This window comes from Amblyomma maculatum, chromosome 8 (genome assembly GCF_055883805.1).
Source record: "Amblyomma maculatum isolate TAMU_Amacu chromosome 8, ASM5588380v1, whole genome shotgun sequence".
Classification (NCBI taxonomy): domain Eukaryota; kingdom Metazoa; phylum Arthropoda; class Arachnida; order Ixodida; family Ixodidae; genus Amblyomma; species Amblyomma maculatum.
Genome location: NC_139351.1, coordinates 151,581 through 178,476, shown reverse-complemented (window position 1 = coordinate 178,476; position 26,896 = coordinate 151,581). Strand labels below are relative to the sequence as shown.

General features: G+C 44.3%; 1 protein-coding gene across 2 annotated transcripts in view; it reads left to right on the top strand.

Annotated features, from left to right (window-relative positions):
* Window positions 1-26,896, top strand: part of Crk (Crk proto-oncogene, adaptor protein) — a 97,130-nt gene that overhangs the window by 2,660 nt on the left and 67,574 nt on the right. For both annotated transcript variants that reach the window (XR_014700072.1, XM_084576015.1), the window contains exons 2-3: window positions 18,392-18,668; window positions 24,371-24,421. Coding sequence is in view for 1 of the 2 variants with exons in the window: in XM_084576015.1 (XP_084432141.1) it covers window positions 18,392-18,668; window positions 24,371-24,421 (328 nt within the window). In the remaining variant the exon portion in view is untranslated. The remainder of the gene's footprint in view (window positions 1-18,391; window positions 18,669-24,370; window positions 24,422-26,896) is intronic.

Genomic DNA, 26,896 nt, shown 5'->3' with positions numbered 1-26,896 from the left:
GCATTGCATTCCATGGAGTTCCCTATTTTTGGCGCAACACTAGATTTTTGAAAAGCAAACCACAACTTTTTTCATGAAGTCTGCTCTGATTAGTGTAGCAGTCATGTCACAGGCATCAATAGAATGCTGGAACAGCACCTGAAAATGACTACTCAGCTTGTCAAATGTCTAGGATGAAGCTTCGGAATTTCTTAAGGAGCTGGTGGACATGTGATCACCGCTTTTTTTTTTTATGTAGCAAATGCAGTGTTTCTCACAGAAATCGCCAGAATCTTTTAGCTGTGGAGAGGCTCCCAAGCTTGGGGGGAGTGATCAGGACACTTAAAAAGGTGTGCCTTTTAATCTCCCAGCAACATTCTCTTAGTCCTTTACACACCATGTCTGTGTGCTGCAACCAGTCAGCCTTGTGATCATCAGCCGACTTGGGAACTTCAATCCCTTGGCTGCTGCAGTTCTTCTTTCCCACTTGTGGTGATTCACATGCTTTAGGCATTATTACTGAGTATGTGATAGAGTTAGATGGCTAAAATTAATTTAACAACATAAGTCGAAGACGTGCAAGCCCCTGAACGGAAAACGGGTGGTTGTAGTTGTAACGGGACATTCTGTTGCTTAAGTACTCGTCGTGGTTGGTCATTGGCTAAGGTGTTCTTTCTCTGCGTTCCATGAATTTGCAGCTTGTTGGAGTGCCGTTAAATCTGTTTTACAGTGTTCATATCTTCAATTCCTCCGGGGTCTTACTCTGGAAATCACTAAAAGGCCAACGAGAAACACCGTGCCAAGAAATGGGCGCAGCTGAGAAATGACTTAAACAGCTGTCAGGTACGCGCAACGCCAATGCCAAAGAAACAGAGAAATATTTGCTGCGCTTGAAGAAATGTGCCCAACACCTATTACCATCCCAAACGTTTATATAGGTACTTGAAATCAAAAGAAGAAATCTGCGTTTGTGCTCCTTTTCATCAACTACAATTTTGTTTTTTGTTTTTGTTTTTTTTTTCTTCGCATTTTATGTGGAGTTGATAGTAGCTTTTGTGACCATGTGGTATTTAATGAGCTCTGCATGGAGTGCTTTTATTAGGTGAGAAGGGCATGCCACAGACAAAGCTGAACAGATTCCAAAAGCCTCAGCGCAGACTCTGTTATCAGAACGCTGGAATTGGTTGATGAAAGAGAGGGAAGAGGAAAAACATTTTGTCGGCGTTTCGTCAGGATTGCAGTCGTTCATGTCTCCTATCTGCTCTTTCTGCAACAGATAAAGGAGGAGGAGGAAGATGAGGAAAGGCAGAAAGGTTAACCGGTAAAGGAACTGGGAAAGGAGGAGGAGGAAGATGAGGAGGAAAGGCAGGAAGGTTAACCGGTAAAGGAACTGGTTTGCTGCCTTGCACTGGGGGAGAGGGGTAAGTGGGCATAAAAGTTTTGGGTGAGAGAGGGATGGGTGATGACAGTGCAGTCACATCACATCACGTCACAGTCATATCACGTAACATAAAAAATCATAGCCTTTCGATCAGTCCTCAACAGATAAAAGTAAATGTTATAACTATGCCAACGAAAGTAGCTGTGCAAACATTATTTCTTCCCATCGTCGAGGCGTATGCTGCTCGAATGACAATGGTAGCTGCCTTTTCCTTTCCCGCGCCAGCCTTTTTTTGTTCAAAGGTGGGAAAATGCTGGCGTTGTAACTTAGGCTGTTGGACTCTTCCGATTTCCAATTGCCAAAATATGACAACTACAGTGTGGCTTTGGCTTGGCTTCGAGTTTCCAGTGCTGACACTCCAAGGGTACGGAAGGCGCAAAGCTTTCTGTTGCAACAAGATTTTATAAAGTTCCGCATTTTCCATGACCACAAAGTAACCAAATCAGTAGATACGCGCCTCAGTCTTTGAACAAACTGTGTCCAGGTCACCCCCCCCCTCGCTCATGCCTCTTTTAAATCAGTAGAAATGAATCAACTTAGAAGCGTCTGATGATTGCGTAGCTGCCAGTGCAGCCAAGAATGCGACATGTTTGCCCAGACTTCGTTCCACTGGACATATTCATGCACAACGTAACCTAAAAATTAGGAGTACCGAAACAATGACACAGACTAACGACAGACTACGCACTCCATTGCTCCGGCTGGTGCCCGTGCATTCCAGCAACAAGCAGAGCAGCGGCGTCGCCTGTCCAGCTGTCTAGTCCCTATACGCTATGCGCAAAACGCCGACAACGCCGCTTGTCTCCTAAGCCGCAAAGCGTAGGCGGGCTTGGGCGGGTGCTGTTCGTGCGAGCGTCTATGCGCGCGTCGTGTTTTCGTCTTTGGTTGCGGTGTAAGAGATATATCTTGCACCGTGGTAACAGATATAACGCCGCTGTCAAACTTTAGCAATGTCCGGTAAGAATTGCTGCGTGGTTGGTTTTTCGAACACACATAAAACCTTACCACGAACATGTTTGTATAAGTTTCAGTGATGCTTCACGAGAACGACGGGGGCCGTGAATCGCGGCTGTTCGATGCAGAAAGCAAGCAATCGCACCGAAGGACATTCGTTCAGGTTAATGTCATTTTTTCGACGGGCTGCTACACGACGAAAGCTTTCCAAATTATGGTAACTGTGATTCATATGCAAATATTGGAGTGCCTTTAATATGTTGCGAAGATGAAGGCGCTGTAAACGAAAGCAGCCTTTAAATTGACATTCATGTCTTACATACCTTGTAACCAACCTTTTAATTAGGAATATCAATTACGAAGTTAGCGGCTGTGTAGGTGGCATTTGTTTGCGAAATGGTACGGAAGGTGCGCACGTCTGCGTTCGACTGCAAAACGCATACAAGTTTCAACAACGTACACTTTCCGCACCAAAGCAAGTGTCAAGAGCAACACGTAAATTAGGCAGTATCTAGTGTGCGGTCCGACGACAATTTTATAGAACCTTCGAGTATCGCCCTACGGCGCAGCATACTACAGCCTCATTGACTCCCGTACGTTTTCGCCAAATCGTTCGCGTATTAAGGCCCGTCGAAAAATGCTCGAGCTTAGCCTTATCAAGAAAGAATACTGCAAATTCGTAACGCTTGCTACATCAAATGCCGCGAGCTTACCACAACGACTCTGCCCGCGAAGGTGGCCTATGAGGGCGCTCTGGCCGTGTGCTAAGCCCTAGTCGTCGATAGCGTTATACGCCTAAACGGTTTTGCATAAAAGCCGTAGCTAGAAGTGCTTTGGAAATAGTAAATTTTCTATTCATAAAACTGCCTTACTATCAGTTCAATTGTCTCACAAATAGTCTTACAGTACACGGAAGGTGTAACATCGGCGACGCTTTAGCAGTGGAGCTAGTGAACAAAATCGGATGAGCTGCGTCACACCAGCGACAGCTGCCAAAAGTAGAAATTTGCTTGTATTGCTTTTGTCACTTCTTTCAAAATCTCGTTACATAACAGCACTCCTCAGTAACGATACTGTTTTTAGATTCCTTTCTCAAATTAAGCGCATATTATTTAAGATGAACACAGCATGCTTTTCTGAAGGTGGCGAAAGAAATTCACTGTGTCGGCGACTCAGTGCGAACGGACCGCGGCAGCAGAAGCGACTTGTTCCGCCCGCGTTGAGTGCGGTGGCTACGGGTTGGCTGGCAGCGACAAATGCCAGTTTTTTTTTTACGCATAATTCATAATTCATTTAGCATAATTCACATAGATGAGTATCTGCTAAATTATAGGAGCACATTAGTATTTAATGCAGGTGGCTCTTTTGTAGTTTATTTTGTGTGTATCTTCTCACCGAGTGTCTGGTGTCTACATAACACATTTCCTCGTTGATTGCATTCGGATGAGTACCTCAAACTCATTCGATACCTAATGTCGTTTTCATCGAATGTCATTATATTTTCTCATGTAGCAGCAAACAAATATAATTTTGAACGAGCGCCATTCGATGGAAAAGGCATAAATTTTCCATATGGCAAGGCTGAATGATAACTACTGTTCAGTATTTTCTGCTTGTCATTGCACCTTCCGTGAACACTTCTTGTTTAAACTTGGTTGCGTCCGCTAGCTGGGAAGATACAATACGCATTAGATTTGTGAAATGCTTAGCCAGACTATATTTATAGTGCATGGACATCGCACAGCACACGGTTGCATTTTGCATTTCTCCTCCACCTAAACGCGGGCGGGCGGCACGATCGACTTCGGTCCCGATAACTCAATCCTCCTCAGTAGCCTGAGCCACTGCGGCGGGTTATTGAACAGACATTTGCCAATATGCGTTTTGAAACTTGCCATGCAATTACTTTGAAGACCAGAGCTAGTGTTCCTGTTGTCTGGCAAGATTACGAAAACATAACATAATTCTGCAGTTGGGCGCGAGGGTGATACAAATGAAATGAAGATGATACTACAATAATAAAATAGGATATAAAATTTAAATCTAATATGCTCTTGGCTAACCTGTGTTGCAGCTTTTCAGATGTTGCCTCTGCTGATATCTCACTCCCCCATGAAATTATCTACCCGCTCTGCCTTTTTGACGACGGAATACATGAAATTCGTCACCTTGAAATTCATGCTGTACAGGCAGTGGTAAAACGCAAGCATAAAAAATCTTGACTCTTGCTACAGGAGCTCAATATTCGCTATTTTTCTGATGCTCAGAATGCTGGTGGGCAAGCTCGCTGGCTTTTCCTGCGGTCGCACCAGTACGAAACCGCTCGCAGTTTCGACGACGCTGCCTCGTTTACTGTAGCAGTATATTGCATCTAACCGAAGCAAGCCTGTACCATTAAACAAAGAAAGAGCATCGGTTCATAGGTCAAGGAATGAACGAATTAGTGTGGCGTTGGCGGGATGCTCAAAATGAGCTCCACTTCGTACGCAACCTTGTTGACGCTCGTCTGCAGCAGACACTTGATGCATATGGAGGTTATGTAGTTCCAGACGGCCGTGATATTGAACACATGTCCACTATTATAAAGTATGATCCCCTTGCGCACGCTGTCACTGCGGAAGTGCCCGTGAGACGCGCACAAACGGAAGATCGCACGCGCGCACCACGGCCACGCTTGCCGCATGAGGCCCGCCTCGGGTTCCGACGCCCCCCGCTACGTGGCTTTCAGTGGCGCCCCTATAGGCGCTGCACGTGGCGTATAGAGAACAGCCAGGAGCCTCGTAGAGTGGGAAGGTTAAAAAATTGTGCACAAAATATTGTAAACAGTGGCTGTTGAACAGACAGAGTGGAGCTCTACATCACACACGCCGGTTCTCCTCGTTCCAGAACTATTTAATAAACTTCGTGCCAGTTATTTGGAAAGTATTCAGAAGCTTGAGAACAAAATTCAATTTGCCAGTAGTGTGGATTGCAGGGTTTGTTGGCGCCATACAATGGGGCATCGAAATGTGTGGCAGAAAAGAACAGCATGAGTCTGGGCTGAGTTTGTGTCGCTATCTCACATGACCTCGAGTCACCTGATTGGTGGAAACGCCGAAACATAATGTTGCCACCTCTCCCGGTTCCGTAGTGGCAACACCCGGCGTTTCGACCAATCAGATGACTCGAGGTTACGTGAGATAGCGACACAAGCTTGGGCCCTGGGTTTATTTCCAGTAGCATGCATGTACATGGTGGCCCAGAAGGCAGTGTAAACATTCAATAATTTCAATAATAATAATAATAATAATTGTAGCATGATGAATAATGATGTAGCACAAATGCTAAAGCATGAAACGAACGTTGAAATGATGTTACTATCAAAGTAGTAGTGTCTGTAGGTAGAGTGGCACCTTTTGGTGGCGACAGGCAATAAATTTTTTTGTTTTGCAAAAAATCACACCTCCTATACCTGAGGAATGAAAAGAAGCAAGCCTTTCATGAGAATTGCGCAAATGTGCATTTACTTCCTTCATGTGATGAAATAGATAGGCAGGAATTACTTATGCAGGCATCATGTACAATACCAGAAAATGTTCACATTGTAGCTTATTTTATTTGCGCCGGCATGTGTCAACATGGTGCCTCAGAGTTGAAAGTTTGTTAGGAAATCCAAACAAAGATGCAAGCATATACAATGCCCATGGTACAAAACCACCTCCGATTAAAATAAATTTCAACCAGCAACTAAATGGAAATATACACAACTTATAATTATTAAGCAACACAGAGAATGCCATGATACTTGGGATCAATAACATCAGGATCGCGCATTAAAAAGGACTACCTTTAGATTGAACAAAGAATTGCTTGACATCTAAGTTCAAAATGATATGGATGAAAAATGAAGCCATTCTTTTCTGTAGTTCTGACCTTAAGGTAGTAAAAAGTTATGCAGCATGTGATGCTATTGCTTATGATCGTGCTGCTAGAAAATATGCTTAGCAGGAGCTGATGATAAAGAATCTTAAAAAAATAGAATGCCAATATAGTGCAGAGATTGGCAGAAAAAAAAAAAAAAAAAAAACTCTCTCTTGCGACGAGATAGCAGCGGAGTTGAGGTGTAGTGGTATAATGGGCAATGGCTTCTGAGGGGGATGGAAAACCTGAAAACAAGTCTTGGTAGCATTCACGGAAAGGCGGCTAATGTGGCACCAATGCTTAAGAGAATGAAGGTCATTTTGTAGGTTGGATATGAACTGATATCCTGGTGCGATAATGTTAGAGTCATCTCCGTATAGTATACTATTGCAATGCCTGAAACAGGACGTTAATTCATTAATGTAGAGTAGAAACAATAAAGGGCCTGGAACCTTGTCATCATCATCATCATCAGCCTGACTATACCCACTGCAAGGCGAAGGCCTGTCCCATATTTCTCCACTTAACCCGGTTTTGTGCTAGCTGCATCCACTTGACCCCTGCGAACTTCTTAATCTCATCCGCCCACCTAACTTTCTGCCAGCCCCTGCTACGCTTTCCTTCCCTTGGAATCCAGTTTGTTACCCTAGAGCAAAACAGCGCAAACTTCACAATGGACAGAGAAGGGCAGACGAGACACAGGCGCTGACTAACAACTGAAGGTTTATTGTTCTGACACCTCGGTATATATACAGCAAGCATCAAAAACAAGAACAACAACAAAGCCTGATAGACACTCATCTCAGCCAGACATCAAGCAGGGGCACCATGATCATCCAACTCCCGATAGGAAAAGCAACTCCTTATCTAGAAGGGCTATGGATTGAATGCTTACACAGCTGTCTTTTAGGTTTGCAATTTTTTCGGCCTCGATTATTTCTCGCGTGGTCTTGTCACCGCACCTGCGCAGCACGCTCGTGTTACGCAAATCAGGTGTACATTTACAATCTCAGCAGTGCACACCCAGATGGCCCGAGATCCGCTCTGTCACATTGTAGTTGTGCTCCAATAATCTTTTATTAAGACATCTGCCGGTTTGGCCTATGTACGCATGGCCACAAGACAAAGGGACCGAATAAACGACGCCTTCCACACACGAGACGAATCGGTCGCGATGGTTTGTGGTGCAGCCGATGTGTTTTCGACCCATCCCATTCACTCGCTTGCAAAGACTTGACAAGCGGTCCGGAGCCGAAAAAACAACATCTACTCCAACCCTTCTTCCTATCTTTCTCAAGTTATGTGAAATCCCGTGCACGTAGGGAATGACTGCGATCTTCTTATCCCTGTCTCTACTGACTGTTTCTTTAGTTTTTAACATAGCCTCCGCTACTGAGGATAATAGCGCCGGTGGATAACCAGCCTGAACTAGTCAGCGCGTCTTGTTTAAAAAGCTATCTTTCAGCTTGTGGTTGCACGATTTCATGACTGAATTGTAGAAGCAAGAATTGATGATGCTGCGCTTAACCAACTTCGAGTGCGCTGAAGTAAATGGCAGAAGGGGTTTGTTGGCACGAGGCTCAAAGGCCCAGCACACATGATTGGGGTTGAAATATAGTCCTAGTTCTAAAAACCGTATGAATCCATTAGTAAGCAGTTCGTGCGTGACAATTAAAGGGCTCAGAATGCTTGAAAAACTACGAACAATATTGGCAGCTTCGGACGGAAGGGCGTCCTGTTCGCACTCTAGGAACACAAGATAATCGTTGACAAATCGAAAAATCTGCTTCACAGTGCTGCAATCAATCAGGCTTTGTTGTTGTTCTTGTTTTTGATGCTTGCTGTATATATACCGAGGTGTCAGAACAATAAACCTTCAGTTGTTAGTCAGCGCCTGTGTCTCGTCTGCCCTTCTCTGTCCATTGTGAAGTTTGCGCTGTTTTGCTCTGTGATGAACCAACTAGCTCGAGATGTTTTCTTCAAGTTTGTTACCCTAAGCGACCATCGGTTATACTCTCTACGCACTACATGTCCTGCCCATGTCCATTTCTTCTTCTTAATTTCCACTAGAATGTCGGTAACTTGAGTTATTTCTCTGACCCACTCTGCACGCTTCCTATCTCTTAATGTTACCCCTACCATTTTTCGTTCCATAGCCCTCTGGGTTGTCCTCAACTTAAGTAGAACTCTCTTGGTTAGCCTTCACGTTTCAGCGCCATAGGTGAGTGCAGGTAAGATGCAACTGTTATATACTTTCCTCTTTAGCGACACCGGTAAGCTGCTAGACATAATCTGCGAGTGCTTGCCAAATGCGCTCCATCCCAATCTTATTCTTCTTGTTATTTCCTTTTCATGGTCCGGATCTGCGGTTATTACCTGTCCTAAGTAGACATATTCGCCTACTACTTCCAGTACTTCGCTACCTAATGTAAACTGCTGTTCCTTCCCGAGGCTGCTGAACATTACCTTAGTCTTCTGCATATTGATTTTCAAGCCTACCTTTCTACTTTTCCTGTCTAGGTCATCAATCATTATTTGTAGTTCATCTCCCGAGGCAATGTCATCAGCAAATCGCAGATTACTGAAGTATTCTCCATCTACCCTTATCCCTAACTGCTCCCATTCCAAGTCTCTGAATACTTCCTCTAAGCAAGCTGTGAATAGTACTGGGGAGATTGTGTCTCCTTGCCTAACACCTTTCTTTATGGGAATTTTGTTACTTTCTTTATGCAGAACTATGGTTGCTGTGCAGCCACTATATATATCTTCCAGCACTTTCACGTACGGCTCGTCTACCCCCTGATTTCGCAATGCCTGCATCACCGCCGAGGTTTCAACTGAGTCAAATGCTTTTTCGTAATCAATGAATGCTATGTATAAGGGCTGGTTATATTCCGAGCATTTTTCTATCACCTGATTGATGGTATGGATATGATCGATAGTAGAGTACTGTTTCCGAAACCCTGCTTGGTCCTTTGCTTGATTGAAGTCTAAGGTTGTTCTGATTCTATTAGCGATTACCTTAGTAAATACCTTATACGTAACAGTAAGCTGATTGGTCTGTAATTTTTAAGGTCCTTAGAGTCCCCTTTCTTATGAATGAGGATAACGTTTGCATTCTTCCATGGTTCCGGTACCGTCGGTGACACCAGGCACTGCGTATACATGGTGGCCAGTTTTTCTAACACGATATCCCCCCCGTCCTTCAGCAAATCCGTAGTTATCTGATCCTCTCCAGCTGATTTCCCCCTTTTCATAGTTTCTAATGCTTTCTTGACCTCGTCCTTCGTCACTGGTGGAACGTCTGAATGTTTTTCCCTACCGCCAATCTCATTACGGTCCTGACTACTTTGGGTACTGTAGAGATTTGTATAGAACTCCTCGGCTACTTTGAATATCTTATCCATATTCGTGATGACGTTGCCTGCCTTGTCCCTTATCGCATACATCTGGTTTTTGCCTATGCCCAATTTCTTCTTTACCGCTTTAAGGCTTCCCCCGTTCTTTACAGCATGCTCAATTTTCTTCATGTTATACTTCCTTACATCGGCCACCTTGCACTTATTGATTAGCTTTGATATCTCGGCCAATTCGATCCGGTCTGTTGGATTGGAAGCTTTCATTCTCTGGCGTTTCTTAATCAAATCTTTCGTCTCCTTAGACAGCTTACCGGTATCCTCTCTAACCTCTCTAACTGTCCTACCGCCTACTTCTACCGCACACTCAGTAATGATATCTCTGAAATTATTGTTCCTTGCTTCTAGGGTAATGTCGCTATGCTTGGTTAGAGCTGAATACCTATTCTGTAGCGAGATCCTGAACTCTTCTGCCCTCCCCCTCACTGCTAATTTGTTGATGGGTTTCTTTCTTACTAATCTGTTGCGTTCCTTCTTCAGATTTAGGCTAATTCGGGACCTCACCATCCTGTGGTCACTGCATCGCACTTTCCCGATTACCTCTACATCTTGCATAATGGCGGGGGTTGAACACATTATGAAGTCGATTTCATTTTTAGTCTCCCCGTTAGGACTTTTCCATGTCCATTTCTGGTTCTTCCGTTTGCTGAAGAAGGTATTCATGATTCGTAAGTTATTGCGCTTTGCAAACTCAACTAGTAACTCCCCCCTGCTATTTCTAGAACCAATGCCATAGTCACCTACTGCCTTGTCTCCTGCCTGCTTTTTCCCTACCTTGGCATTGAAGTCGCCCATTAGTACAGTATACTGCGTCTTTACTTTTCGCATTGCCGATTCTACATCTTCGTAGAAGCTTTCAACTGCGTGGTCATCATAACTACATGTAGGTGCATAGGCCTGTACAACTTTCAGTTTATACCGCTTATTAAGCCTAATTACGATGCCTGCCACCCTCTCATTAATACTATAGAATTCATCGATATTACCCGCTATATACTTATTGACAAGGAAACCTACTCCTAGTTGTCGCCTGTCCGGTAAACCTCGATAACACAGTACATGCCCATCCTTCAGTACAGTATATGCCTCATTCGGCCTCCTAGCCTCACTAAGCCCTATGACATCCCATTTCATACCTTCTAGTTCCTGTAAAAGCACTGCTAAACTAGCTTCACTAGCTAGGGTTCTAGCATTAAACGTGGCCAGGGTCAGTTTCCAATGGCGGCCTGTCCAGCGGAGCCAGGCTTTCTTAGCACCCCCTGCTGCGTCACAGGTCTGACCACCGCCGTGGTCAGTTGTTCCGCAGCCGCTGGTGACTGAGGGCCGGGGTTTTGTGGAGCTTATCATGAGAGGTTGCGGCCAATTACTGCATCAGGGTGGCTAACTCCTGTTCTGGTGAGGGAGTGCGTTGCCGGAGATGTTCACCGGCATCAGGTCGCACCCCAAACCTGTTTATGCAATTCCATCGACACGCGGATTTTTTTTTTTAATCGGGTGGAGAATTGCGCGGCACCAGGATTTGAACCCCGGTCCTCTTGCATGTGAGGCGGATGTTCTACCACTACGCCACCGCTGCAGGAACCTTGTATAACACCCTTGTTAATTAGAGTTATGTTGTGTGTGGCCGACATAAGGAAGTATAACATAGGGAAGATTGAGCACGCTCTAAAGAATGAGGGCAGCCTTAAAATGGTAGAGAGGAAACTGGGCATAGACAAAAATCAGATTTGTGGCCAATGTTATTGCGAATATGGACAGGATAGTCAAAGTAGCCAAGAAGTTCTATACTGATCTGTACAGTCCTGCGTTTTGCACTGGTCTGCCTTTCTTTAAAATTCTTGTTATAGCTACTGAGAGTTTTATATTTTTTTTTTCCTGCAAAGTTCGTGCTGAGACCGATGTTCTTATTTTTTTTTCTTAATCAGGACAATAATGAGATAGGCAGTAGTAAAAAGCAGTCAAACGTTCCGCCAATGATGAAGAAAGTAACATAATTCCCATAAAGAAAGGTGTTAGGCAAGGAGACACAATCTCCCCAGTACTATTCACAGCTTGTTTAGAGGAAGTATTCAGAGACTTGGAATGGGAGCAGTTAGGGATAAGGGTAGATGGAGAACACCTCAGTAATCTGCGATTTGCTGATGACATTGCCTTGCTAAGCAACTCGGGGGATGAACTGCAAATAATGATTGATGACCTAGAAGGAAAAGTAGAAAGGTAGGCTTGAAAATCAATATGCAGAAGACTAAGGTAATGTTCAACAGCCTCGGGAAGGAACAGCAGTTTACATTAGGTAGCGAAATACTGGAAGTAGTAGGCGAATATGTCTACTTAGGACAGGTAGTAACCGCAGATCCGGACCACGAAAAGGAAATAACAAGAAGAATACGATTGGGATGGAGCGCATTTGGCAAGCACTCGCAGATTATGACTAGCAGCTTACCGGTATCGCTCAAGAGGAAAGTATACAACAGTTGCATCTTGCCTGTACTCACCTATGGGGCTGAAACATGGAGGCTAACCAAGAGAGTTCTACTTAAGTTGAGGACAACCCAGAGGGCTATGGAACGAAAAATGGTAGGGGTAACATTAAGAGATAGAAAGCGTGCAGAGTGGGTCAGAGAAATAACTGAAGTTACCGACATTCTAGTAGAAATTAAGAAGAAGAAATGGACATGGGCAGGACATGTAGTGTGAAGAGAGGATAACCGATGGCCGCTGAGGGTAACAAACTGCATTCCAAGGGAAGGAAAGCGTAGCAGGGGGCGGCAGAAAGTTAGGTGGGCGGATGAGATTAAGAAGTTCGCAGGGGTCAAGTGGATGCAGCTAGCACAGAACCGGGTTAAGTGGAGAAATATGGGAGAGGCCTTCGCCCTGCAGTGGGTATAATCAGGCTGATGATGATGATGATGAAGGACAACATTAAGAAAGATTTATAAACTATGAAAAGGGGAAAGCAGCTGGGGAGAGGATCAGCTAACTTCAAATGTGTTGAAGGACTGGGGAGATATTGTACTAGGAAAACTGTATACCCCTATATACAGTTTTACTGTAAAACCCTGTATACGCAATGCCTGGTGTAATGCGCCTTAAAAAAGAGCTATGCTATTTTTAAATTATTACGCCCACTAGTATATTACCGCGTAAATGAAAAATATAGAATAACGCTTGTTCATGTTTTTGTATCATAAAAGTACGCATGGGGCTCCTCGGGTCAACGCTAGCAACCTTGCGCGACGTTCGAAGGCCTTCGAGATCTCGATAGAGTTCGGAGCTGTTCCGTTGACTCGATATATCGACTCACTGGCCATTGAAAACACTCGTGGCAGCGTTTGAAGACCTTCGTTTCGATAGACCATTGGTTCAAAGGCCTTCGAAATGCCCGTGTGACAGCGGTACTCACCTACGGGGCTGAAACACGAAAGCTAACGAAAAGTGTTCTACTTAAGTTGTGGACAACGCAGAGAGCTATGGAATGAAAAATGGTAGGTGTAATAGGAAGCGTGCAGAGTGGGTAGAGAATTAACTCGAGTTAATGACATTCTGGTGGAAATCAAGAAGTGGGCATGGGCAGGGCATGTAGTGCATATAGAGGATAACCGATGGTTGCTTAGGGTAACAAATTAGATTCTAAGGGAAAGAAAGCATAGCAGGGGAGAGGCCATTGTCCTGCAGTGGGTGTAGTCTGGCTGGTGATGATAGATGTGCGGCCATTAATAGACACTGTGTGCTCTCGGTCACAGAGAAAGCTCTTCAAGAGCATTAGGAGACGTCCAGCGATACCCTTTAAATTAGCAATTATGGATACAACTTCGTCTGGACAAGTGGGCAGCGCTCAAGTGAAGGTGTGCACAACGAAGAGGAAGAATAATTAAATGAATTGAAAAAATAATTGCCTAATGTATTTGTTTGGGGTTATAATGTAACACCATCGTGAAAAATTGATTTAACAACATTGGGCGACTTGCAAATGTTCAGAAATTTGTCAAGCATCTGCCATTTTTATTTAGAATTGTTGGTATGTCTGGATAGCTGGATTTACATTTAGCTTTCTTTAGAAGTGATGTTATTATACTGGAATGCCTTTTCTATCTCAATTTAAAATGAAGATTAAATGGCTGGCGTTTAGTTTTCTTATACAGTAGAACCCCGCTATAGTAAACTGAAATAGTAAAAACTCGGATATAGTAAAGCAAAACTGAAATCCCAGTTCATCTTCCATAGAAGACTGTTAATTTTCCTCCATTTATAATAAAGGCATTTTTGGTAAAAATCGGTTGTAGTAAAATTTGTCTGGCCGCAGCAGCGACTTTCAATGAAACAACATTGCCGCACCTAGAATTGAGGGTAAACAGCGCAAAAAAGACGAGGACGAACGAAGTACACAAACGAGCGCTGACTTTCAACTCGCTTTATTGCTTGTCCCGCGAAAATATATACATGGAACAAACAACAAAAGAAAACATTATGACACTGATAACCAAAGATACATAATATCTCCAGCTGCAGATGACAACAGCGGCGTCACTGCCTTTTATTCAGAAACCTCATTTTCTTCGCTGTTAGAGCCACCGAAGCACTTCTAACACAATCATCATCTATCTTCGCGATTTCAACGGCTTCCAGAATTTCACGGGATAGCTGATTGCGGTGTTTCTTTATCACTCTCGTTTGTTCAAATTGTGGAGTTTAATTATCACAATCCCTGCAGTGAATGCCAAGGTGCCCTTTCACTGCTTCGTGCACATTGTAATGATCTTTGAGGCATTCATTGAGGCAACATCCCGTCTGCCCGATATATTGTTTACCGCAAGAAAGCAGAATAGTATAAACAACACTTTCCTGACAGGGCACAAATTGTTTTTTGTGCTTAACTGAGCAACGTTGTGAAACGAACGCGGCGTTGTTAACCTTCTTGCAAATCATCCCCAGCTTGTTGGGTGCCGAAAGGGCGACTCTGATATTAAATTGGCTTCCTATATTCTTCAACTTGTGTGAAAGCCCGTGAATATATGGAACCACTGTAACTTTTTCTTTTTTCTGAACGGTCGCAGGTGGAGCCTCATCCTCGTTCCTTTTCTTCGACCTTAGGCCTGAAAGAATTGATTCTGCTGTTGTGACAAGCAGCTGCTTGGGATACCCGGCATTCACTAGACGTTGGGTTTGATACTCGAAGCTGTCTTTCATGGAATGGAAGCATGACTTTTTAAGTACATTGATATAACAGGACTTTACAACAGCTCTTTTTACTAGTTTTGAATGAGATAACGCAAATGTAAGTAATGGCTTACTGTTTCGTGGTTCGTACATCCAGCATGTATAACTAGGCGAAAAGGACAGCTTGAGGTCAAGAAATCTGATCGTGTTATCTTTAGGAAACTCACAGGTTAACATCAGCGGATAAAGGCACTCTTCAAATAGATTTAATGTCTGGCATAATTCTCTCAAAGTCATTAACGTTAGTGTCGATCAGGACAAGAAAGTCATCAACGAAACGGAAGCACTGCACAACCTTCGACCCTTCCAAACGATTTCTCAACTTTCTGCCTTTTTGCGCTAAAAGAAGATCACTTAGCACGGGTGCAATACATGAGCCAATGCATACCCCTTGTTTTTGCAAGTAGGTTTCGTTATTCCAGGTGGCAAAGGTGGAAGTCAGATACGTTAGTAATAATTCTAAAAAACCTGCCACAGACAGGCCTGTCTCGTTCTGGAACGACAAGACACCTTGACGGTCAATACAGTCTTCTATGCATGAAAGGAGCTCGTCATGCGGTAGCGAGTAGTACAAATCTTTCACGTCAAACGAGCAAGCCATTAGACCTTTGTTCTTATGCACTTCAAAAGATTTTAACACATGCTCCGAATTCTTAACCTGGAAAGGGTCGTCTAAGGTTAATGAATCTAAGATTTTCTTTAAATAAATTGCCACAGAGCTTTGCCACGTGCCTTTCTCTGAAACAATTACTCGAAATGGGCAGTCAGGTTTATGGGTCTTAGCGCTAAAGAATAACTGTAAACTATGACCTTTACTACTACCAAGTGAATTTTTTAGAGCTTCAAGGTTAAGTTTCTTACAAACTTTCTTTGCATTAGCTTTAGCCTTTGCCAAAGTGACATTTTAATGGGATTGAAACATGAGAGGATAGCTTCTCGGCCTTTCGCAACATAAAGCTGTGAAGGCAGCACAAGAAAACCTCCTTCCTTGTCTGCCGGAAGCAGGCCTAATGAATGTTGCTTCAAGTACGAAATAGTCTTTCTTACAGGTAGGCTTTTCACTGGGGGTTTCTGAATGCAAAGCAAATGGGGTTTCTGAATGCAAGGCAGTGGCGCCGCTGTTGTCATCTGCAGCTGGAGATATTATGTATCTTTGGTTATCAGTGTCATCACGTTTTCTTTTGTTGTTTGTTCCATGTATATATTTTCGCGGGACAAGCAATAAAGCGAGTTGAAAGTCGGCGCTCGTTTGTGTACTTCGTTCGTCCTCGTCTTTTTTGCGATGTTTACCCTCAATGGATTACCAACTTGCCCAAGCGTCTGTTTTTGCACCTAGAATCTCGAGGCAATTTTCAGTTTTCGAAAAATGCCTAGTGTTTCTTTAACCGGCTTTACCACTGGGCTTAGCGGCACTCGGGAGAAGCCAACTTGCAGCGTATAAGGGGAAAAAAAAAGTGAACCTGTCTACAAACACAGAAAGAAGGTGGCACGTTCTGTTCAGAACTAAAAAGAGATAGAAGTGGGAAGTAACATTTCCAGCATTTTGAAGCATGTGGAGGCATGCCGTGTGCTGTTTGCAGGGCTATTGCGTTTTAGGATTTTCACTTCAAATCAAACTCTGTTGTATTCATAGCCACCTTGCTTAAGAGGTACTTCAACAAGATGTAAACAAGAACAATCTTATAACTGGAAAAATGCATGGAGAGACGACAAGAGAGAGAAATGGAAAGTATTTTAGACTGTTTATGTTTTGTTTTTTCATCAAGTAACAATGTGTTCAGTGAGTATGCATTTAATTACCAGACAGCATCTTCTGGACTATGTCATCTCCAACATCGGATATAGTAAAGACCCTGATATAGTAGAGTTTTGCTGGTCCCATTGACTTTGTTATAGAGGGGTTCTACTGTACATGTTTTCTTTGTTCCGCAGAGAGGTCGTGTAGTCTTACGCAGGTAGGATTAGCCATGTCTACATGAACGTGCCACATTTTGCTTGACCTTTGTAACTGATATTCAACAGGGGTGAGACTACATAGGCGACTGAAAATTTTTGATTACTTCAAGGCAAGAGAAGGACATGCGGCCTCTGCTCAGTTATCTTGGAGCAAAACCCTGGAGGCAGAAAATGTTGTGTAATGTCCTTTCACTAGGGACGTTAAACCACATGAACCATCCTCTTGACTTGGCATATTGTATTGTGGATGTTTGTTGGTGAAGAGCAGCTGGGAGCTGCTGCTGTCACTGAAATGTGAAGCTGCCAGTATTTGGATGAAGGAATGCTTAATTTTGCTGTGCTGCATGAGATGGCGCCGCAAACATGTCTGGGAGGGTCAGCAGTATTCGGAGGCATAGATTCCCGTAATTCAGAATATGGCTTGGTTTAGATGTCATCCACATATGTGGACACAGCGCCTGAAGAGGATAGATCATCTCCGCATCAGTTATTTAATGTGCCGATTCCTCTTTTGTGCTTTGTTCTCTTGTTGCACTACAGTTTTATGAGCAAGGATAGGAATCAGTCTTCTCGCTTGGCACCATTGTGTGGAATTGCAATACTGCATTGTGTGGGCTGCCAGAAGAAATGCCAGTGTCTCAGACAAATGGTGCAATGGGAATTTCAGGCTGAGCCTAACTACTCGTATAAACTTGATTAAAATTTTGGGCGAGTTGGTAGTTAGTCTTGATGTAGGGATCCCTACATCTTGTATAAAAGCGGGTCAGGTTTCTTTTCCTTCCGTGGCCGAACTGACTCTGTGGTTGTTCCCCAGGGAAGGAAGAAGGGCTGCTGGCAACAAGTATTCTTTGAGAGGAATTGCATCATGCTAGAATGATTATATTGTGCTCAATGTCCCATTCGGCAAGCTGCAAATGACACTGGGGGCCAACAGAGAGGGTATCGGAGATTGGATTCAGGTTGTTGTTGTTGACACCAGGTGGCAGTTTGTAGATCGATAATCCCCCCCAAAATGCAGGGGATTATCGTTTTTTGCTGTGGAAGCTAGCAAAAAACAATTGGAAGATTGGTGGCTTAAAAGAGTATAGACACCAATCTTTAAAGCGTCTGAAGGAATACGGCTGCTGTCCTGGTTATACAGAGATGCTCTCCAAGTAATCCTAACCTCTCATTTTGCCGCATATTTTAATTTGATTTTAAATACTAGCCAGGCAAAGACTCCATTTTTCAAAACCCATCGACAGTGACATCTCCGTGGCGAAAACGTGTACGTCATGACGTCATCAAACAACTGTGATGTGGAGTCAGCAGAGCAAAGAGCAGTGACAACACAGGATAGCTCACCATGTCTGCCCTGTCTGTATCACTGGACCCCAGGGAAAGCTCTACTCTTCTGCTCGCTTGACTCGATGGCTTTTCACACTTTTTCGTTGCTGCATGTTGCAATTACTTCACAATTGACATCGTTTGTACGCGTGCACGGACACACAGATCGGATTGTGGCATCAAGTGTGCTTCTGTTGTGCAGCTGGTTCTTTGGGCCCATGACACGGCAGGAGGCCTCTGACCTGCTCATGGCCGAGAACGAAGTGGGCGTCTTCTTGGTCCGCAATAGCACAACCATATCGGGCGACCTGGTTCTCTGTGTCCGGGAAGAAAACAAGGTGAGCCACTACATAGTGAACCGGGTGAGCCAGGCAGAGCAGACGCGGTTCCGCATTGGCGACCAGATGTTCCCGGACATCCCTTCGCTGCTCAACTTCTACAAGCTGCACTACTTGGACACAACCCCGCTCGTCAGGCCGGTGAGTGTTTTGTGACTGACCCAATTGGGACCATGTCTGCATGTCTCTCCTTTCAAGGGGAAGCCATTTATTTTACTAAATACATGGCTGGAGCTCTTGGGCAAAAAGCTGCTTGGGGCAACTTGACGAGCCCCAAGAGACCATGACAAGGTCATCATCATCATCAGCCTGACTGTACCCACTGCAGGGTGAAGGCCTCTCCCATATTTCTCCACTTAACCCGGTTCTGTGCTAGCTGCATCCACTTGACCCCTGTGAACTTCTTAACCTCATCCGCCCACCTAACTTTCTGCCGCCCCCTGCTACGCTTTCCTTCCCTTGGAATCCAGTTTGTTACCCTCAGCGACCATCGGTTATCCTCTCTTTGCACTACATGTCCTGCCCATGCCCATTTCTTCTTCTTAATTTCCACTAGAATGTCGGTAACTTGAGTGTTGGGCAACACCAGTGTCCCCACTGAAGTGAACAGTCTGCTTGAGCTTGGACCGAAATTCTGCCAGCATCCGCGTCTGGACAAAACGGAGCTGCTTTCTCTGGTACGCACAGCCGCAAAGAAGGCAACTACGGTTGACGCCAACAGGTGCATTATGGAAGGCGTCGAGTCGCTTCCACGAGACGTCAAGAAGGGAAGCACGCGCCTTGTCACCACTGCCGTCGCGGCCCTCAGGGATGCTAATGTCAGGCTGCTCCAGTCTGACAAGGAGGGTGGCTTCGTCATCGTATCTAATGACCTGTACGAAGAAAAAGCTCGAAAAGCTATACGTGCTAACTTCAGAGAAATTAAAGCCGTCAAGCCAGCGAAACTGCAGGATAAAGCGGTTCAGCTCTGCGAACAAGCAGGCCTGTTAAGATTAGCATCGTCTGTGAAAGCCTCAAAAGGAACAAGCCTGTCGGTCTCCTTCAGTGCCAAGACCCACAAAGATCAGTGCCCTTTCCGCGCGGTTGTGTCTGAAAGAGGTACGTGGCAGCGCGAAGTCTCTGTCTTCCTGCAGAAATGCCTTTTTCACCTGGAAGTGGACGACCCTTTCCTTATCAGGAAGCCAGAGGCTGTTTCAGACTTCTTTCTGAAAGAATGCCCTCCCAATGTAAGTGTTGTTTCAATTGACGTGAAGGACTTGTATTATTCCTTGCCTCAGAGTTCCGTGACTGCGGAAATAGGTCTTTGCATTGATCGCTTTGGCATAACTAAGTTCCAAAACGCATGTGGTATGGAAGCTAGTAGATTTTTAGAATTGCTAAACCTTTATTTGGAGTCGACCTTTGTTACTATGGACAAAAAATTTTTTATACACAAAAACAAGGAGTCTGTATTGGATCCAGCATTGCTTCTGCATTAAGTGACCTACTTCTGGCTTGTTATGACAGGCGTCTTCAAACTAAGCTTGAAGACGCGACCGTTGTTAAGGTAATGCGATACGTCAACAACTTTTTAATTGTGTATCATACTAATGACACACAGCAATCTGCTGCTCGTATTTTTGACGTGTTCTGTAAAGAACCTAAAGGTCTGCAATTGACCACTGAGTTCCCCACTAACGATAGGCTCAGGTTTTTAGACTTGGAACTGATAATTTCTGACAACCATGTTTGTTGGGCATACTCACCACAGTCCAGGAAGAGCCTTCTTTCTTTCAAGTCGGCTCATTCTAAGATTATTAAGCGGAATATTGCAAAGGCATGCCTAAGAGCCGCACAACAAAGATCATGCGTGCATTAACGAAAAATCAGTTTCTCTGCTCAGGTGAACAGGCTCTCTGCAGCTGGATACCCAAAGCAGTTTATATCTAGTATAGCCGAGTCCTTGCTGGCCGAATGTAGACAGAAAAGGAAGAAGCGCACTGATGCTGGTCTGACAAAAACGGCATGTATCCTGTACGTGCACTACGTTTCGCACAATCTCAAGAAAATTGTCAGCAAGGCTGGTATTAGGTTGGTTTTTTTGGCCAAGAACAGATTGAGCGGATTGTGCAAAAGAGTGAATGACGATGGAAACACGAAAAGAGGCTGCCAAAAAAAGCACAAGAAGAAGTTTGTTGACTGTTGCGTTGGTGTGGTGTACAAGATCCTGACGTCATGTGGCCATTTCTACATTGGCGAGACAGGACGCTGCATCAATGATGGACTAAGAGAACATGCTAAAGATATAGAGAACAAGTCACCCAGAAACCATCTTGCCATCCATTGCACAGAATGTAATGACTGCAAAGCGCATCTCAAGGAAACAACCATCATCGCCAGATACAAAGATGAAACCTCCAGGCTTATCTCCGAGGCTTCCAATATAGAAAAGTTAGGAGGCACCTGCATCAGCAGCCCGTCGATAACGTTATACCCTAAGGAATAGGACTATCTGAGTCAGTGACTTGGTTTTTTTCAAGTGGTAATGTGGTTGCACGCATTACTTTTTGTTTTTTGTGTTTCTCTTGTTATTTTTCCTTTATATTGCTGCCTCACAGGTTACAATAAATCATTTGGTTGCTAGTCAGCGCATGTGTCTGTCGTTCACGTGTTTCGTCTCCCCTAGCGCTGTTTTACTCGATTCTTAAGCTAATCTCGTTACGGTCCTGACTACGTTGGCTACTGTAGAGATCTGTATAGAACTCCTCGGCTACTTTGACTATCTTGTCCATATTCATGATGACGTTGCCCGCCTTGTCCCTTATCCCATACATCTGGTTTTTGCCTATGCACAATTTCTTCTTTACCGCTTTAAGGCTTCCCCTGTTCTTTACAGCATGCCTAATTTTCTCCATGTTATACTTTCTTATATGAAGGCTTCCCCTGTTCTTTACAGCATGCCTAATTTTCTCCATGTTATACTTTCTTATATGGGCCACCTTGCGCTTATTGATTAGCTTTGGTATCTCGGCCAATTCGATCTGGTCTGTTGGATTGGAAGCTTTCATACTCTGGCGTTCCTTAATCAAATCTTTCGTCTCCTTAGACGGCTTACCGGTATCCTCTCTAACTATCCTACCACCTACTTCTACCGCACACTCGGTAAAACTATGGTTGCTGTGCAGCCACTATATATATCTTCCAGCACTTTCACGTATGGCTCACCTACCCTCGATTTCGCAATGCCTGCATCACCGCCGAGGTTTCTACTGAGTCAAATGCTTTTTCGTAATCAATGAATGCTATGTATAAGGGCTGGTTATATTCCGAACATTTTTCTATCACCTGGTTGATGGTATGGATATGATTGATAGTAGAGTACCGTTTCCGAAACCCTGCTTGATCCTTTGCTTGATGATAGATGACTCTAGATTGTTTCGTTTTGTTAGGAAAAGCTCCGTTTTGAAAAATTAAATTGAAAATGCACAAGTATGAGCAGTAGAAAATCTTTATGGGCTTGATTTTGTTGGTTGTCGCAGTCTAATGCGGCAGTGTTACTTAGTCAGGAGTGGAAGTGCTGCTCCATTCTGCTCCAAGACACAACATTGCTCCAAAACTACTCCAGATCTGAACATAAGAAAGATTGTAGTGCAACGGTATAACACTTCTTGCACTCGGCTCAGTGCAAACAGGGAACTGTGAAGCATAATTTAAAATTTAGTATGACCCACAAGCGCTTGGAGGTAATTGTGAAAAAAATACACTGTGCATGTGACATCCTCCCAGGCTTTTGAATTGCAGGTGGGGAGGGAAACGGGAGCAGCAGGTGAAGCAGGTAGCACTAACTACCATGGTTCCCGACGGTTGTCAGGAAACTTGTTCAGTGGTAAAAAGTATGCAAAAATATGCAAATAAGCAGGACCATCAAGCCGTTTTGTCAAAGGTGCCAGTCACTAGAAAACTTGTCAAGGGAAGGCCTCACAAGGCCTATCGCCAGCTGAAGCAAAACATGGCAGGAGGCAATGAAGTAGAGAAGAAGGAAAAGGCATCTATCCTACCGAAAGGCACTACTAACCACTGCTCGGGAATTGATCAGAAAATGCACAAGATAACTGAAATGGGAACGCAGCGCTGCTTGAGCGCATCGAGTTGCTAGATTCTACGTTTGAATCTAGGCAAAAGCTTACTCGGTGTTCGTTTGTGAGGTGCATTGCTGCAAGGATGGTCAGCCTATGTTGTTACATCATTGGTACATGTACAGTCGGCAAAAGCACTCAGCGTTGCATAAAATGAATAAAAGGAAGGGTTTTATATGTCAGGAATAGAAGACAAATAATCGAAAGTGTTTCATCTCAGAAACATGCTCCAAAACCCTTGTTTGATTGCTCCAAAGCTACTCCAAAATGCAATTATAACTGCTCTTTGAGCTGCTCCAAATGCTCGAGGCTGCTTTCTCCCCTGTTTAGCTGACTGAACGCTCTAAGTCAGTCGGCTCAAGAAAAAATCTCAACTGTGCTGGTGGCTGTATCCTGTGGTGCGGGATGCATTGTATGACTTATGCTGACGAAGTATTGGCATTGGCCAGCATATTCCTGCCCGTCAACAGTGATGTGGTCAGAGTGGGAGTATGAACTACTTCAGCCCAAGGCTTTGTTTATGACATTCCCGGGCAATGTGTTTGTTTAAAACATAGCAACTTATACCCCTGCCACACGGCATATTTAATGTCATTTCCATCGAATGACATTTGTTCAAAATGACATTTGTTTGCTGCCACGCGGGAAAATATAATGACATTCGATGAAAACGGCATTAGGCACCGAATGAGTTTGAGGAACTCATTCGAATGCGACTAACGAGGGCATATGTTATCTCAACACCAGAGACTCAGTGAGAATATATACCCAAAATAAACAGCAAAAGTGCTGCAGGCATTATAATACTACTGTGTATCTACAATTTTGTAGCTAGTCATTAAATTATGTGAAACATGCCAAATGGCATCGCGAAAAAAAAATTCAACCCTCGCTGCCAGCCAACCAGCCACCGCACTCAGCGCGAGCGGCAATGGCCACGGCTGCCGCAGTCCATAGACGCAGGCACAGCGGTTCCCTTTCACCAGATGGCCAGGTTTGGGGTTGCGGATGTTTTTTTGCTCCATGAGCCAATAACTGCTCATGCATTAAAATGCAGCCCTGGCAGTGCACCTGGCAGCGCACAAAGCTCCCCCACAGACACTGTCATGACCAGAAAGTAATAAATTGACATTAGTTTCTTTGCCCTCCTGCCCGCACCATTAATAAACTGACAGTGGGAAATACTCTCAGTGTGGCAGCGCAGGTAGTGCAGAGTTGGACCAAAGCTAACATTCTTGGCCAAAAATAATTGCGCCATAATAAACCTTGTGTTTGAGTTTCATGTTCTGTTTTGGACTGCTGGAATTTGGGCTATGATACGAACATTCTCTGTGTCCTGAGGAGCTGCTGTCATCGAGGTTCTGCTGTAGAACACCTCAAGAAGAAAGTGTACAACAGCCAACGCTATCGAAAAGGCTTGCATTCCATTGTAGTTGGAAGAGCACGGTTAGTTATGGAGAGGATAATGGACAAAGAAATAGGATGCGCAAAAGGGACAATCTTTTTAAAGGAGAACACAGTCCTGCGTCTGTCCTGTGTTCTCCTCTAAAATGATTGTCCCTTTTGCGCATCCTATTTCTTTGTCCAGTATGAACCATTTCACCCAACAGCAATGATTGGGTAGGAGAGGGTAATAGTGTTGAGAGTGAAGAGGTTTGGAAGTCTGACACTGATGGCCCTGTTGTAGCCAGAAGACTAAGTAATTTCCATTCTCTCCCACTGTCGCAGGCTGCCAAAAAGGTGGAAAGGGTCAAGGCCAAATACGACTTCGAGGGAAGCGTGAGTGATCTCCTTGTGGCTTTTTGGCATGTGGTTGGCGATAGCAACTTGAAAAGCAAAGTGTTATGCTGCAATCTGATAGCCCTGGCGTCATTGAAAAGCTATCATTAATTTATTTGCACAATTCTGCAGACCCTCATTTGGGTCCAGGCAGGGAGGGCAGGAAAATGTAGCTACATCAGTAAAACAAAGAGAACAGTAAAATTGTCTCATGTAGTTTATATAACCTAAACTAGCTGACAAAGTGCCTTGTAAAAAACAGCCAATGTCACTCGTAGAGGCAGGGCATTCCGTTTGTCAATCGTCCTCGGGAAAAAAAAAAAAAAAAATTTTATTTAAAAGTTTTGGCGTGCTCTAAGCGTGGTGCTAAAGTGTGATCATGATGACGACAAGGTCTAAGCGTTTCTGAAAAGTGCGCATAGGGGCAGGCGAGAGACGCCTAGTTTCCCATTAATTGAAGTAAGGATAGGTGGGCTTCGTCATCATCAGCCTGACTATACCCACTGCAAGGCAAAGGCCTCTCCCATATTCCTCTAATTAACCCGGTCCTGTGTGAGCTGCATCCACTTGACCCCTGCGAACTTCTTAACCTCATCCGCCCACCTAACTTTCTGCCGCCCCCTGTTACGCTTTCCTTCCCTTTGAATCCAGTTTGTTACCCTAAGCGACCATCAGTTATCCTCTCTTCGCACTACATGTCTTGCCCATGCCCATTTCTTCTTGATTTCCACTAGAATGTCAGTAACTTGAGTTATTTCTCTGACCCACTCTGCGTGCCTCCTGTCTCTTAATGTTACACCTACCATTTTTTGTTCCATAGTTCTCTGCGTTGTCCTCAACTTAAGTAGAACCCTCTTTGTTAGCTTCCACGTTTCAGCCCCATAGGTGAGTACAGGTAAGATGCAACTGTTATATGCTTTCCTCTTGAGTCATACCGGTTAGCTGCTAGTCATAATCTGAGAAAACTTGCCAAATATGCTCCATCCCAATCTTTTCTCCTATTTACCTTTCATGGTCTGAACCTGCGATTACTACCTACCGTATTTACTCGCATAATGCTCGCACCCCCAACATTGGCGTCAAAAATCTGAATTTTTTTTCGCTCGCATAATCATCACACCACCAATATTTACCACCGCGAGAGTTGTCTGCTAGTAGTAACAAGTGCCATCTTTGGAGCGCTACTGAACCTAGCTGGCCTCGTTGTGTGCACACGCTACCAGGCGGCGATAGCGTGCTCGGTTAGATCATCATCATCGGTTATTGTGTTTAACCAAAGGAAAAAACAGCGCTAAATATTAGACAGAACACACAGAAAGACGAACGGGACAGGCGCTAACTCCAACTGAGTTTATTGAAAGACACGTGTACAAATATATAGCCCGAAGACGGTGAACACCTGCGCATGTCCTGAAAGGTGGGACGAAAAAAAAAATAACTTGTCATAACCTCGCATCTTTCAACAATCTATGGTCACTTTCATGCAGAGATATAGAAGTGGTGCTGACACACCTGCCCCCCCCCCCCCCCTCTCCTTGATAAAAAAGGCTTCTGCGAGTTCGTGAGCTAATCTGTCTTTGCTTCTGGTAAGAATTCTAATCTCTCCAAATCGTGGTTCATATCTTTTTTTGTTGTCATCAAAGCAGGAGCGGCAATGGGCAGGTAGGTTTTGGAACGAATCTGATGCGTTCCCTAAAGACCTGTGATGTTCACTGGCACGCTCGTTAACACAGCGCCCGGTCTGACCGACATAAACCTTGCCACACGTAAAGGGGATCTCGTAGACCACTCCCGTGGCACACCTTACGTAGGGTTTCGAGTGTTTCTTTCCACACCCAGATTTTGCTTTAGCACTGCTGGTAACCTTGGGGCACATCTTGGCCAATTTGCAGGGCGCGGAGAAGACCATGGCGACCCCGTACTTGTTGCCAACTCATTTTAAATTGTGGGACACTTTGTGAATATAAGGTATTACCACTGGCTTGCCTCCACGAAAGGTTTCTTTCCGACGTTGCCCCTTTGGCTTGCCCTTGAGTTTTTGCAGCAATGCTTCGGTGACGCCAGCCAAAACATGGTCTGGGAACCCTGCTTTACGCAGTCTACTCACCTCACCCTGGAAGCTCGCCCGCATCATGTGAGAGCACGACTTGAGGAGTGCAGATTCCATAGAGAGGGCGGCAATAGCCCTCTTTACAGTTTTTGACTGGGCCGAATCGAATGGCAAAAAAATCTTTCTTCGCCCTAGGTAGGTAACGCCAGTACCCACTTCTGTCCCCCAATGTTCAAATCTAAAAACTGGAGGCCAGGAAGCTCAAATGTGAAAGACAGCCCCTTCCCATGTTGCTTAAACATTTCTAATACGTATTGTCATAGCAGTCTCCTCATAGCGGCCTGTGTGATGTCTGTTTAAAATCACTAAAAAAATCATCTACATATCTAAAAATTTTTAGTACAGTTTTGTCGTCAGTTAGTGAT